Genomic DNA, 12,980 nt, shown 5'->3' on the forward strand with positions numbered 1-12,980 from the left:
CCATACGGGTGTCATGATAACAACGCTACCGATTTGCCATACAACAAATCGGACACTTGCGTGTATGTCTATCTCACGCACACATCGAACGAGAGCGATTCTGTTGACTCGTGGCGTGCATCAAATTTATACGGAAATTTGAATTCAATTCAACGGTGTCGATCGGTTCGGGGCGTTGGTATTGGTGACTTGCGTTGTGGTCTAATACACGCTTCTTGGCATCGAGTAAGTTGTGGCTCATGAAACGCTGTCTTATACAATACGAACATATGAATCAAAACAAACTTTGATAAATAAATGAATTGTCATTTCAGCCAACAAAGTAAACAAATGAAATTGTGTATTGGTTTTTTTGTATCAAACAAGTGAGAACGTATTGGAAAAATCAAGCAACTGATTGTTTCGGTGGTATCGTAATACTCAAGTGTTTCTAGGTACGGTTGTTTTCATTGACTAGCGGCATCGTTTGCATTCTGTTCATTGGCAAAGTATAACTTCTCCTGCATTCACAGTGTTGTGTTTCTTTTTTCATTATTTTTACCTTAGTTATTCCGATCTCACGAAGCCGACTGTCTGATGCCAAGCAACAATTGCTGTCAAAGTCACAAGTAACGAGAACAATTCATTCTTTTTTTCTTAGTCTCTCAATCAGCATTACGCTGATTTGACGCTGTTTGTGTCGAGATTTTTTCTATCTCTTTGTTGTTGTTTGCTTCGGTGAAAATTTTAGTAAATTCGCGGTGTTACTGCGTGGAAAAAGAGACAAAAAAAAAGCTGATTCCATGCTAAAAATACGAATTTGCGTACAGTTAACGTAATGAAAGAGAGATTAAAAATAGCGTGTGTGGCGTCGTAATCAAGATAAAAGTGAAAAAATTTGTGTGTGTGACTACAACCTGTAGTAAGTGCATTACGTGGTATAGGGCATTCATAGAATGTCCATTACAAGTGAAAAAACTAGCAATCAAGGTGATGATTGATTTCCGATATTCTTTTGCGCAAGCTACGAGTTTATCCCTTGCACGCTTTAAATGCAAAATGCTGTGTATGTGTTTGTTGTGCAGTGGCGGAAAAAACCGGGGCATAACGCACGTGTTGTGTAATATTATCCATATTCCCAACCACATGTTCTGTACTCGAGCAACTGCCGACTCCGTATCGATTGAGAAAACTTTCCATTCATGAATTGGATTCCAGGGCAAAATTCCCGAAAAAAAAATTCCCGATCCACAAAATTCCCAAAACAAAATTCCCGAAAAAAAATTCCCAAAAAAAAATTCCCGAAAAAAAATTCCCGAAACGAAATTCCCGAAAACAAAATTCCCTAAAAAAAATTCCCAAAATAAAATTCCCGAAACGAAATTCCCGAAAAAAAATTCCCGAAGACAAAATTCCCAAAACGAAATTCCCAAAAAAAAATTCCCGAAACGAAATTCCAAAAAAAAAAATCCCGAAGACAAAATTCCCAAAATTAAATTCCCGAAGACAAAATTCCCGAAGACCAACAAATGATGGCGACCGGGGCATAAACAACGCTACGGCTTCGCATCGCTGTCGCCAACTGGTGCTAGCACATGTACTACACACACTGAATGGAAACTTTTCCACTCTGGTGTTGACGAATTTGACATTGATTTTGACATTATGTGTGAGTGTAGCACCAGTTGGCGACAGCGATGCGAAGCCGTAGCGTTGTTTATGCCCCGGTTGCCATCATTTGTTGGTCTTCGGGAATTTTATTTTGGGAATTTTGTCTTCGGGAATTTTTTTTGGGAATTTCGTTTCGGGAATTTTGTCTTCGGGAATTTTTTTTCGGGAATTTCGTTTCGGGAATTTTTCTTCGGGAATTTTTTTTGGGAATTTCGTTTCGGGAATTTTGTCTTCGGGAATTTTTTTTCGGGAATTTCGTTTTGGGAATATTTTTTTGGGAATTTTTTTTCGGGAATTTTGTCTTCGGGAATTTCGTTTCGGGAATTTTTTTTCGGGAATTTTTTTTTGGGAATTTTTTTTCGGGAATTTCGTTTTGGGAATTTTGTGAATCGGGAATTTTTTTTTCGGGAATTTTGTCCGGTTACCCAATTGCCAGCAAGCTTGCGGCTCCAAGCATGAAGCATTATGTGTGTTTTGAGCATAAAGTTTGTGAAAGCGTATAAAAGCAAGGTCGCGCGCAACCGATGCTTAAGTGGTTCTAATTGTTGGCGTGATGCTGGCCAATTAATTTCGATACTCTATCGTTTCTACGGTTACAAGACTAAACACAAGACAGAGATGGAAAGAAAATCTGCTTTTTCTTCTTCTTTCAAACAGAGGACAATGTTGCAAGTTGAACGATGTGTCTTAATGAATATTAATCGAATGTCTCAACGATAATTGGATCGCCTGCATTCCACAAACTGACACTCAAGAATTTTACGCGTTGAAAATTTTCTGAATCGCGATAGCAAGCTGCTTAATTGATAGGTATTAAATAAGAATTAATAAATGGACACGTTCAACAGTGCTTATCGCATGAAATCGCTAAATCAACGATTTTTATCTTTATTCAATTTTTTAATGGCGCAAGAGATAAGAAAAATAAAGGGTAATCATTCACCGAAAATATCATCGATATTAAATTTCAGTCGACGGAAATGTGTCGTTCACCCGATTTTAATCAATCAAGACGTCAAGTTTGTCGATATTCGAATATCAAATTACCACCCACCTGACCGCCTGACCTTGCTATTTTCCACACAAGAATATTTTCCACACAGATTCGAAACAGAAACAGAAACAATATCGTTTGACCAAATCCATGTTCAACGTCCGGACAGAATTTGAAACTTATGAGCCATAATTGTAATGGTCGAGCCGACCATTGTAACCGACTCATTTTTTGCTTGCTGTTGTTGTAGTTGGTTGTGCTGCTGCAGGTTGTGTTTTCAAATAAATTGGTAAATGCGGGTTTGTTTTCATTTTATTTTAATGAAAAAAAAAACCACTCCATTCGGTTGGGCATTTTAGACAGTCACCTGTACTATTACGCAAAATATCACATCACTTTTCTAATCACCCGAACAAACGATGTGTGATTGCTATTCCATAAATTTCCCAACACAGCCACTGGCCAATGGCCGCCAACCATTTCTGCCATTTATTGTAGCGTGTAGAAATTTTAACAAAGTGAAGCAATCGTTTTTGGACTCGGCATCAAGGCAAATATTTAGTAGAAATGTGTTCAATTTAGACAACAGTATTTTTGAAGAATTGTATGTATAGTGAATAGTGGTGGTCACGGTCGGAGGCCGCAGAGCGCCACTTCGAAGTCATTAGGGCTGGTGGCTAGGCTATTCGATTCGGGAGTATCTCACTGCTTGTCAAATTGTAAATGAATTGTATAATGTTATTCAGTCTGTGATTAGACGGTGAAATAAATAAATAAATAAATTTCAATTTTTAATTTAATCAAGTTTCAAGTTTTGAAAAAAATTTAATTTTTTAATTTTTTTCAATTTTTTTTAAATTATATTATGCCACACAAGGCGACAATATTTTTTTTGTTGCTTCAAATCCTATAAGTAAAATCATATTTCGAATATAAAGCTTTGTGGCATTGTTCTCCGAATTCTGCTAGAATATACCGCCTAGAACTGCTTTCTTGAATGATATTCGCCATTTCTCAAAGAAGTAAATTCAGTTACATTTTGTCAGCGTCAGACATCAGTTTGTTCATTGTGTGTTCAGAGCAAGTAAGCAAAGGTGACTTTGGCCATAAAAGTGAAATTTCACCGTTTTATCGCTATCAACGTTGCATCATTCGACCCATTCTAATCAAATTTATCTAAAAAGCCAGCATTTGACAGAATACAAACACACATACATTCTCGAAAGAAAGAATAAAAGAATGAGACCTTCTACCTTCGCATTTTATAAACGAGCCGTGACTTTGTTTAAATCATGAGAGACAATAAACGATTACAGCGAGTGTTGCACGTCAAACCAAACGATGATTTGCAAATAAATCAAAATTTATTGCCATAAATTACTGCCGCACTTTATATGTACATTTTCGAGCTAGCGAATTTTGAAAACGGTAGAAAAATGAGTGTACAGGGACATCCAATGCTTGTAGAACCGCTACGACTGCTACTGCTGTTGTTGTCATTGTCGTTATTTTTTCGTTGATGCCACCGCTGCCGTTTCCACCAAAATGATTTGAAACATTTTCAATGTCCATTGTCAATCGATATCACACTGCACGCACAAACAAACACACCGAGATTGATATTAAAAATGGAGATGGAAAAATCATTTAAAGTCATGGAAAGGAGGGTATGCAATATTGATTTTTACATGTTATTTTTGTGTTTCGATACCTTCGAGCGTTCGAAAATTTATATTGTCATTGGTGAAGTGACGCAAATCAGCCAACAGCTATTTTGTCTAAAATCAACGTTGCAACTTAATTGTTCCGTTTTAATGCCTGGCATCAATCATAATTTCAGTCAATTTAACGAGTCGAAGTTGTCAGCTTCAATTTCGATTCATCAAAAGTACACGCGATTTTCCTCGATATTACGAGAGAGGCAGAGATATATGTAGAGAGAGAGAGAGAGGAACGGGAATATCATTGAACTATTGTGAAAATTATCTTATTTTTTGCTGCGGCTCATTTTTAAAATATGAACGCATATATATAAATTCCGGTATAGTAGTTAGCAATCGATAAGCGAGAAGAGTTCCAACAATTTTGCAACAGCGAAAATCGTCAGCAACAGTCCATCAATTATCAATTTATCGAGCAATCAATCAAATCAAATCAAAACAATTAAGTGTGCACAAGTGAAGCGCAAAACTGAGGGTAGTGGTGGTGGTGATGGTGATGGTGATGGTGATGGTGATGGTTTATGTTTTTTCCCACAATTCACCATCGTTTTATTTATTTATTTCGAATATAAACCACGATCATCATTCAGTTGTAACGTGTGAGTGAGAGGGCGAGTGCACAGCAGCCATGTTATTATTCAATGTGGCCAAAAAGCCAGCAACATTTATCGCGTTTCTGATTAATTTATTTACATTTCCGCTGAACTGTATTAACGCTTTGAAAATGATGTGCACTCGCTGCAGTTTATTTTGCACATCAGCCAACTTATTAAAATTATGCATGTCCAAGTGATGGCAATTAATTTTATATAACATTCGAATTAAATTTTCTGTTTTTTTTTCTCTCCGTTCTTTTCTATTTGCTCTCTTCTGCTTTGTTTTGTTCGTGTCTGTTATGCTCCCCTCCCTGCCGGCCACCATCCATACACACACACACACACACGTCCATTATCCACAGTAGCGGAACGCATCGACGAGCGATTAAATTATGGATTTCGATTTAATATTGGAAGAGATCGGGCAGTTTGGAAGGTATCAACAAACAAATTATCTGCTGCTCTGCTTGCCAGTACTTTTTGGAGCCGCCAATTCTTTATCGTACGTTTTCACAGCTGGCATCCCAAATTATCGGTATGTAACATTGTGTTTAAATGACGACCACACAATTTATTTGCATATGACTAGTCGCAACATGAGGCATTTTCGGCTAATTTAAATTGATTGCTTTGTTTTGTTTTGTTTTGTTTTGTTCTTTTTCTGGTGTTTTCTCTATGTGGCATAAACAAAAAGATGCTTTGTTCCCGGTTGTGATGATGCAAATAATCCGAATTACGACGAACCATGGGTGAGCGCTGTTGTACCGGGCACCACTGATTCGTCGGGATTATTTACACCTGAACAATGCAAACGATACGATTTACCATCAACCGATGGCAACTCAACGTATATATGTGGGCGCGAACTACCGGTTAAAAATGTGATTAAGTGCAATCGCTGGGTGTACGACAAATATGAAAGAACCATTGTCGAAGACTGGTCGATAACGTGCATGGAAAATCAATACTTATTGGCATTGGTGGGTACGGCCCATTTCGCGGGCATCGTCACTGGGTCTGCAGCAGCTGGCGTCCTAGCCGACAAGTAAGTTCATGAAAAAACGATTTCGTTTTTATATGCACTCGTTTTTTTTCGTTGCTCATTCTAAATACGGGCTGCTAATCCAGATGTTTAAAACCCAATCAAATAACAGAAAACGATCCTATCATGAGCATGTGAGTTTATTATTGTGATGCTTTTCTCTTCCCTTTTTTTGTATTTCTAGCTATGGTCGTAAAATAATATTTATATTGTCGACCATTTTCATGGCCATAACGGGCATCGGCCAGGCTATTTCCAGCAACTACACTTCATTCGTTTTCTTTGCTTATTTAAATGCGGTCGGGACGTCAGGGGTATTCCCATTGGCCTTTATCATTGGTACTTAATTTTTATTTTGTTTTTCTATTTTCTTGTTGATTTTTTGTCTAGTTTTTGTGTAAAAATCAATTCATTTTCCCCGTACGGTAATTTTCATATCACAAGCAGCAAATGAATGGTGTGTTTTGTTAGACATGTGAAGTGAAAATGTGAAAGAGAGAAAGAGGTGGAGAGGACGAGTGTGAGTGAATGAATGAGTGAGCATGTTACAATCCACCTCTTGTATGTTTACGAATAATTAGTTAGTCTACTCTATCGAAGGTGTGTGCCGACTGTAAACATGATAAACATGTATTTTGTAAATAACAACGCAACACCGTTTGGAATGCGTCGATGAAGCGTGATTACTGTAATTTAGTTGACCTCAAACACAACGCAAGGGATGTAATTCCGATAAAAAAGCGAGAGAGACTGAACCATTGGGATAAAGTGGGAATTCCTTGTCGAGGGAGTGTTCCGCCGTTTATTTATGTATAATGTTTTGAATTTTCCATTTGACGTGATTGTGCTGGCACGCAACTTATTCCCATGCACACCGAATTGGGAGGTGGTCGACCAGCCAGAGAGAGAAAGAGGGCGAGAGCGAGTGCGTTTATTGTTCGTCATTCCACACATGTACACACCTTTTGTTGTTGCTGCTTTGTAACTTAATCCAAATATTTTCATTAAGCGGCGACTGCACGCAATGTTTTTTTTTCTCCGACACACCTCAATCCCATGAGCATCGACGGATATGTATTCAGTTTTTTGTGTGTTATTATCGATCCGTTCATTCAATTATGCATTTAATATTGTATCCATCTAGGTGTTGAAATGGTTGGACCGAAAAAACGTGAAATGTCTGGCATTATCCTGAATTACTTCTATTCGGTGGGTGAAGCATTAGTTGGATTGATATTTTGGCTGTATCCCGACTGGGTTATACTGCAGTTGCTCGTTTCGGTGCCACCGTTGATATTCATTGGCTATTATTGGATCGTGCCTGAATCGGTACGATGGCTGTTGGCACGCAAAGATTATTCAAAAGCTCGAAAAATCATCAAGAAAGCAGCTCATGTGAATGGTGTCGAATTATCGGAACAAATGTTACGGCAATTTGAATTAGAATCACCAACGCACAGTGAAACTGTATGTGTAATGTAACTCCCTACTGCAATTCTCCAGCTAAATGATGAAATTTCACTGTTTCGTTTTTTGTTCTTTCTCTCTCACTCACCCTCTCTTCCTCTCTCTCTCCCTCGTTTGAAACGAATTCAAATAATAGGAAGCCAGCAAGCAAAAAGAATTAGAAGAGGTTGATAAAGAGCATGAACATCACGAGGTATGGCGAACATTTAAAGAGGTTTTAAGTTCAAGAGTACTCGTGTTACGTGGCTTGATACTGTTCTTCATTTGGGCGACCGATGCTTTTGTATTCTACGGATTATCGTTGAATTCGACGAGCTTGAGTGGCAACAAGTATGTGAACTTTATACTCGTGTGCTTAGGTAAGTAGCAATATAATGAATATGCTATGTGAGCTGGTGCATCGGTTGAATACAAAATCCTGCAATTTTACAGTTGAAATTCCTGGTTACACACTATCTTGGATTGCGATGAATAAAATTGGAAGACGATGGGCATTGGCCGGTTCATTACTCCTGTGTGCTTTCACCTGTGTCGCTGGTGGATTTGTACCGCACGGTAAATATGGAAAATTCAATTGTGGCACATGGTTTGCTCTGTGAATTTTCTCATTATTTTTCATGAATTTGTTGTTCTTATTTGCTCATGCTGTTGTTGTTGCTGCAGAAAATACTTGGCTCTTGGTCATGCTGTTCCTGCTTGGAAAGCTGGGTATCACATCGGCATTCTCAACGTCATACGTTCATACGGCTGAAATGCTACCTACCGTAATTCGGTCGATAGGAGTTGGAGCCGCTTCGACCGTCGCTCGTTTCGGTGCTCTAATTGCACCATTTGTACCACTCTTAGTAAGTTCTTGCAATTTTGAAATATGCACTCAACACCACTCGAATATTCTAACATTGTATTATGTGTACGTTGAATTTGCTCCATAGAATAATTATTATCCGACAATACCTTTGCCGCTCCTGTTATTCGGAGGAGTTTCCATGCTTGCCGGGTTGCTTGCTCTCGCTCTACCCGAAACTTTTGGAAGAAAACTACCCGACACGGTAAGTGGGAGAGAGATATTGTTTCAGATTTAATTATTATTACATTTAATTCTCCTAAAGTGTAGTAATTCAGTAATTCAGGTGAATTTCTACTTTGAAATTAAATTTTGTTTTTTAAATGAATTTTCTTAATATTCATACGGATACGGTTCATTTTTCCGATCAATTTCCTTGGCAGGCGGAAGAAGCTGAACGAATCGGGGGATATGATGACGCAGATATTGCCGATATTCACTTGAGTGTAAACTCCCCGATGAAATAAGAAGCGACATGTATTCAAAATACATGCAAAAACTTGAACAGCTATTAAAACCTTTGTTCAAAGTTGGTCATAGTTCATCAGATTCTTAGTAATATAGAAAATGTTCTTACAACATTGTGATGAATATTTTTGCAACAAGAACAAAAAATCATCAAACCGTTTTATATATACATATATATATATATATATATCTGTGTAATCTGTGTAAACTATTGGTTAGTTTTTTAATTGGTGCATATTGCACATACACACACATACACAATACGCCATTCAGAGTTTTTCAATAAATGTACTTAACTGATAACAAAACTATTAAACGTTCTTTTATTATGTTGTTTATATATTTTCAGTGGCTTTTACATTTGCCAAGTCAATCGTATTTGTTTTGATTCAATTTATCGTCATCAATCAAAATGAAACTACATTTTATTCGGCCTATTTATAAACAACACAATTGTCGGTAGCAATGTGCTCACTCGTTCACATCGTTTCATTCCTGAATTATTAGATTTAAAAATTAATGAAATCTCCTCGTCGACTGATGTGTTGTTAGTGTAGACAATGATGTAAATAGTGTGTAGACGACTTCGACTTCAACCTCAAACCAATTTTAATGTGCTAAATTGAGTTGAGCGATCGAGTGCTGGGCTGTGTGAACGCATGCGCTAAGTGATGCTCGTGATATAATGCAAGATGTGATCGCATCTCGTTCAACGGCGAGACTTGTTGTATACGAGACCACAAATAGTGTGAGTAAAACATTTTTTTTTAGTTTAAACGTAGAAATCACGAAGGCAACCAGCTGTCTGTGGGTTTAATCAGTATTTCGAAAGAAAAAATTGATTAAAAAAATCTGGTGGAATCGTTGAAAAGTGTGAATTTATCGGAATATCAACAAGTTGATTGTGCCAACAAAATACTGAGTGTATTTTATACATAAAAATCGTAATTATAGTGAGCAAATCAGTAGAAAAAAGAGCCTTTGTACCAATTGAAAATACTCCTAGTTTGCATAAAAATAGATTGGAACTAAAAGCGTCATCATTTCTGAAGTTCAATGCCATACAGTTTCATATTGCATAATTTTCCGTCATTCAGTGTATGCACACACATTAACAGCAATTGGAATCAATTGACACCATCGAGACTATAATAGCATCGTTCATATCAACAGCTTGTAAATTGGAATTGATACACAAGGCGAGAGAGAAAGAGTGTGAGTTAAAGTGAGAGAGAGAGAAATCAGAGAGTGCTCATTGTTAGTGTTCTGAGTATTCAAAGTAGGGCATATCATTTCAAAACGGTGTATGCAAACAGTTTGCATTCCTACATCATCATCATGGTGTTGATACACTGGTAAAATGCAAACATTTCTTTGGAAATTCATAGCTTGAATAATGCACGAATTTTATCACATCATAACTCTACGCGCTGATTTAAGAACCATAGCAACTGCTGCTCATTATTAATATATACGAAAACTGTACATAAAAAGTGTTATGACTCATCAAATCTAATGAACTAATTATTATGAGCTGAAAACCGTGAATAGACAAACAAAAAATGTTTCATCATTCTCTTCCCCCTTGACCAGATCTTGCCTTGGTATATATTTTTTTGTTCGTTGCACGAATCCGTTCCCTGTGTATTGCGTCAAAGTGCCAATCATTTGTGTGGCTTGCAAAATATACGAGAATTCTTTCTGTAATTTCTCTTTTTTCGTGAAAATCAAACATCAACACAAACGACAACGGCGACTACGACTACGACGGCTACAATAATAACAACAACAAAAAATGACGTCGACAGTAAAAAGCTTTACCGAAATGAATACGGCATTGGCGATCAGTGCCTCATTTATTGGCTTGTGCTGTCTGCTTGCAGCGATTGCACGAATTGTTGTGTCGCGAACGGTTAAATCATGTCTCGTGAAGGAATTACTGTATGAAGCGATTGCGGCTGCCGAACTGTGTAGCTGCTGCTTCGAACTGATTATTGGTGAGTGTGGCCGACACAAGCAGACGAACAAACAAACAAACAATGCAAAAACCATTCAAGTTCAAATTAATTCTCTGGGCTGGAATTCTAAGTCATTCCACCAAAATCGTTCGGAATTATTTTTTTCGTACATAGGACCATATTGGAGTGAAAGAGAGAGATTCCACTATTTTTCAGCGTCCCACCGGTATTATTTCTCACACAATCCACTCTTCCTTGAGTTATCGGAATAATTCCGGTGGAGAGCTGAAAAATAGTGGAATCTCTCTCTTTCACTCCAATATGGTCTTATGTACGAAAAAAATAATTCCGAACGATTTTGGTGGAATTCTTAGAATTCCAGCCCTGGTCTATTCTTCTATTACATGCCGTCTCGCTCTCCATTTTGCCGCATCTCTCTTTTGGCGGTTGATTCGACTCTATCTGCTTATATGCACAACACAATGCAAAAACCTCAAAACCTATTAACATACTTCAGTCGCCGATAATTTCGGTATCGCGGCTTATGCGATATTTTTGTTCTTTTTGACGATTCTGTGGTCAATGGTCTGGGGCGATGCAACTGCCTGCTGCTACGTGCAGATGGAAGATTGGATCCAGGGAAATACGTCGTTGCGTCTGGTATTGTTGAAAACATTTGCTCAGCTTATGGGTGGCTGCTGTGTCTACCGTTTTGTGCAAATCTTCTGGTGGTTTGAATTCGCTCACACACACGAGAATCGCGCCTTTGAAAGTTGTACAACCGATTTGCAAGTAAGCGGCACAAGTGAATATACAAACACAAATATACACACTCACACTCACACAGAGTAATTGGGAACGAGAGAAAGGGAGAGATAAAAGATTTCCATCGAAATCGGCTGTGTTTGAACGACTAATATGTACTTTGTGTGTACCATTTTAGGTGAATGCTTATTTGGGCGCATTTATCGAAGGTTTTGCAACATTGCTATGCAGACTAGCGTCACGAACGATAGCTGATTTGGGAATGAGGCATGCAGCATTCATTGATTCGTTCATCGGGACTGGCCTTGTTGTCGCGGGTAAAGCAATACTCCAATGCACTTCGAAATATTTAATAACATTTTCGCTTTTTACTTTATATTATAATTTTTTGTGTATGTGTGTGTTGCTGCTACGCAGTGCTGATACACGTAATCAATTCGATTTCATCGATGAAATCAATTTTCAGCAATCAACTTGTACTCAATTTGATGATGTTGGCACGTAGCAAAGACGCATACAGAATATTTTCTATGTTTACCTCGTACATTTTGTGCTATGATTCTCATTCCATTGCTCACTCACTCAACCTCTTTATTTCCATTTCTATTTGCAGCTTTCAATTATTCCGGCGGTTATTTCAATCCGATATTGGCCACGGCGCTCAAGTGGGGCTGCAGCGGTTATAGCAATATCGATCATATTATTGTTTATTGGTGTGGTGCATGCACTGGGGCTCTCCTATCCGTAGTGCTGTATAAATATGATGTAATTAAGAAGCTCGTTGGCGAGGAGAGTTTGGCAAAACTAAAACCGAAAGCCGATTAATTTTATACAATTCTATCCCTTTTAGTTCTATATTTGTTTTTTTGTTTTGTTTTGAGCCAAATGCACTATATTGCACAATGCTGCGCTTAATTTAAGCTTTGTATTTTCGAAATCGGATCCCCATTACACATATATCATAGCGCTGGCTCACACCCCATTCAAATCGATTGTGAAAATGGGTGCGAACATAATTTTAGCTTACAACATCCATATACACACAACGAGAGGGAATTTAATTACAAATTCGTATGAGTAAGTCGAATTAGTGCAATTTAGGCTATTTTGCTATTGTTTTCCATACGTATACTCTTTTTCGGTTCGCAATGAAATTCCATAATAAAACATTTCTGTTAAGAGCACAATTGTTAAATTGTTTCAATTTACAACGCGCATAATGCGATTGTCGCCACTTGGAATGGAATTGCAGCGATGCTATGATATGATCAAAAGGCCATTTGTTGCTGTAGCTCAAACAAACGCTCATCCAACTGTCTGTCTACTACATACCATCATTGTGCTTTGAGCTTGTGACATTCGAAGCGAATTACTCCAATTTGCTTCAAAACATAATTCGATAAATAATTAAATGCGTGTCATTATCGTATGAATACAAACACAAATACCTAAAAAGGAAAGGAATGTAAAGTGAA

The 12,980-nt window shown here is 37.7% G+C and overlaps 3 protein-coding genes across 10 annotated transcripts in view; 2 read left to right on the plus strand and 1 right to left on the minus strand.

Moving 5' to 3' along the window:
- LOC129569750 (low density lipoprotein receptor adapter protein 1-like) overlaps positions 1 to 12,980 on the minus strand; it is a 44,001-nt gene that overhangs the window by 8,562 nt on the left and 22,459 nt on the right. The window lies entirely within an intron of this gene.
- LOC129569749 (organic cation transporter protein) lies at positions 446 to 9,090 on the plus strand. Of its 2 annotated transcripts, none has more exons than XM_055448895.1 (10): positions 446 to 608; positions 5,324 to 5,496; positions 5,656 to 6,006; positions 6,188 to 6,342; positions 7,148 to 7,470; positions 7,607 to 7,829; positions 7,903 to 8,025; positions 8,134 to 8,315; positions 8,403 to 8,519; positions 8,698 to 9,090. In XM_055448895.1, the coding sequence occupies exons 2-10, from the start codon at positions 5,354 to 5,356 to the stop codon at positions 8,779 to 8,781; spliced, it is 1,701 nt and encodes a 566-aa protein (XP_055304870.1). In that variant the 5' UTR covers positions 446 to 608; positions 5,324 to 5,353; the 3' UTR covers positions 8,782 to 9,090. The 2 variants fall into 2 exon arrangements, with proteins under 2 accessions (XP_055304870.1, XP_055304871.1); XM_055448896.1 differs by having other exon boundaries at positions 5,327 to 5,496.
- On the plus strand, positions 9,419 to 12,686 carry LOC129569754 (aquaporin-11). 7 transcript variants are annotated; one of them, XM_055448911.1, is made up of 5 exons: positions 9,419 to 9,530; positions 10,591 to 10,779; positions 11,258 to 11,532; positions 11,684 to 11,822; positions 12,119 to 12,686. In XM_055448911.1, the coding sequence occupies exons 2-5, from the start codon at positions 10,608 to 10,610 to the stop codon at positions 12,328 to 12,330; spliced, it is 798 nt and encodes a 265-aa protein (XP_055304886.1). In that variant the 5' UTR covers positions 9,419 to 9,530; positions 10,591 to 10,607; the 3' UTR covers positions 12,331 to 12,686. The 7 variants fall into 7 exon arrangements, with proteins under 7 accessions (XP_055304886.1, XP_055304880.1, XP_055304884.1 ...); XM_055448905.1 differs by lacking the exon at positions 9,419 to 9,530 and adding an exon at positions 9,549 to 9,735 and having other exon boundaries at positions 10,376 to 10,779; XM_055448909.1 differs by lacking the exon at positions 9,419 to 9,530 and adding an exon at positions 9,549 to 9,735.

Source organism: Sitodiplosis mosellana, unplaced genomic scaffold, assembly GCF_009176505.1.
Source record: "Sitodiplosis mosellana isolate CC-2019 unplaced genomic scaffold, AAFC_SMos_1.0 Smas_scaffold_42, whole genome shotgun sequence".
Classification (NCBI taxonomy): domain Eukaryota; kingdom Metazoa; phylum Arthropoda; class Insecta; order Diptera; family Cecidomyiidae; genus Sitodiplosis; species Sitodiplosis mosellana.

Excerpts from the sequence above, each read along its gene's own strand:
- LOC129569749 (XM_055448895.1), top strand. The coding sequence starts at position 5,354 with ATGGATTTCGATTTAATATTGGAAGAGATCGGGCAGTTTGGAAGGTAT. Across the intron at positions 5,497-5,655 it reads GCTGGCATCCCAAATTATCG|ATGCTTTGTTCCCGGTTGTG; the intron begins GTATGTAACATT and ends ATAAACAAAAAG. Across the intron at positions 8,316-8,402 it reads CACCATTTGTACCACTCTTA|AATAATTATTATCCGACAAT; the intron begins GTAAGTTCTTGC and ends TTTGCTCCATAG.
- LOC129569754 (XM_055448905.1), top strand. The coding sequence starts at position 10,578 with ATGACGTCGACAGTAAAAAGCTTTACCGAAATGAATACGGCATTGGCG. Across the intron at positions 10,780-11,257 it reads CTGCTTCGAACTGATTATTG|TCGCCGATAATTTCGGTATC; the intron begins GTGAGTGTGGCC and ends AACATACTTCAG. Across the intron at positions 11,533-11,683 it reads GTTGTACAACCGATTTGCAA|GTGAATGCTTATTTGGGCGC; the intron begins GTAAGCGGCACA and ends GTACCATTTTAG.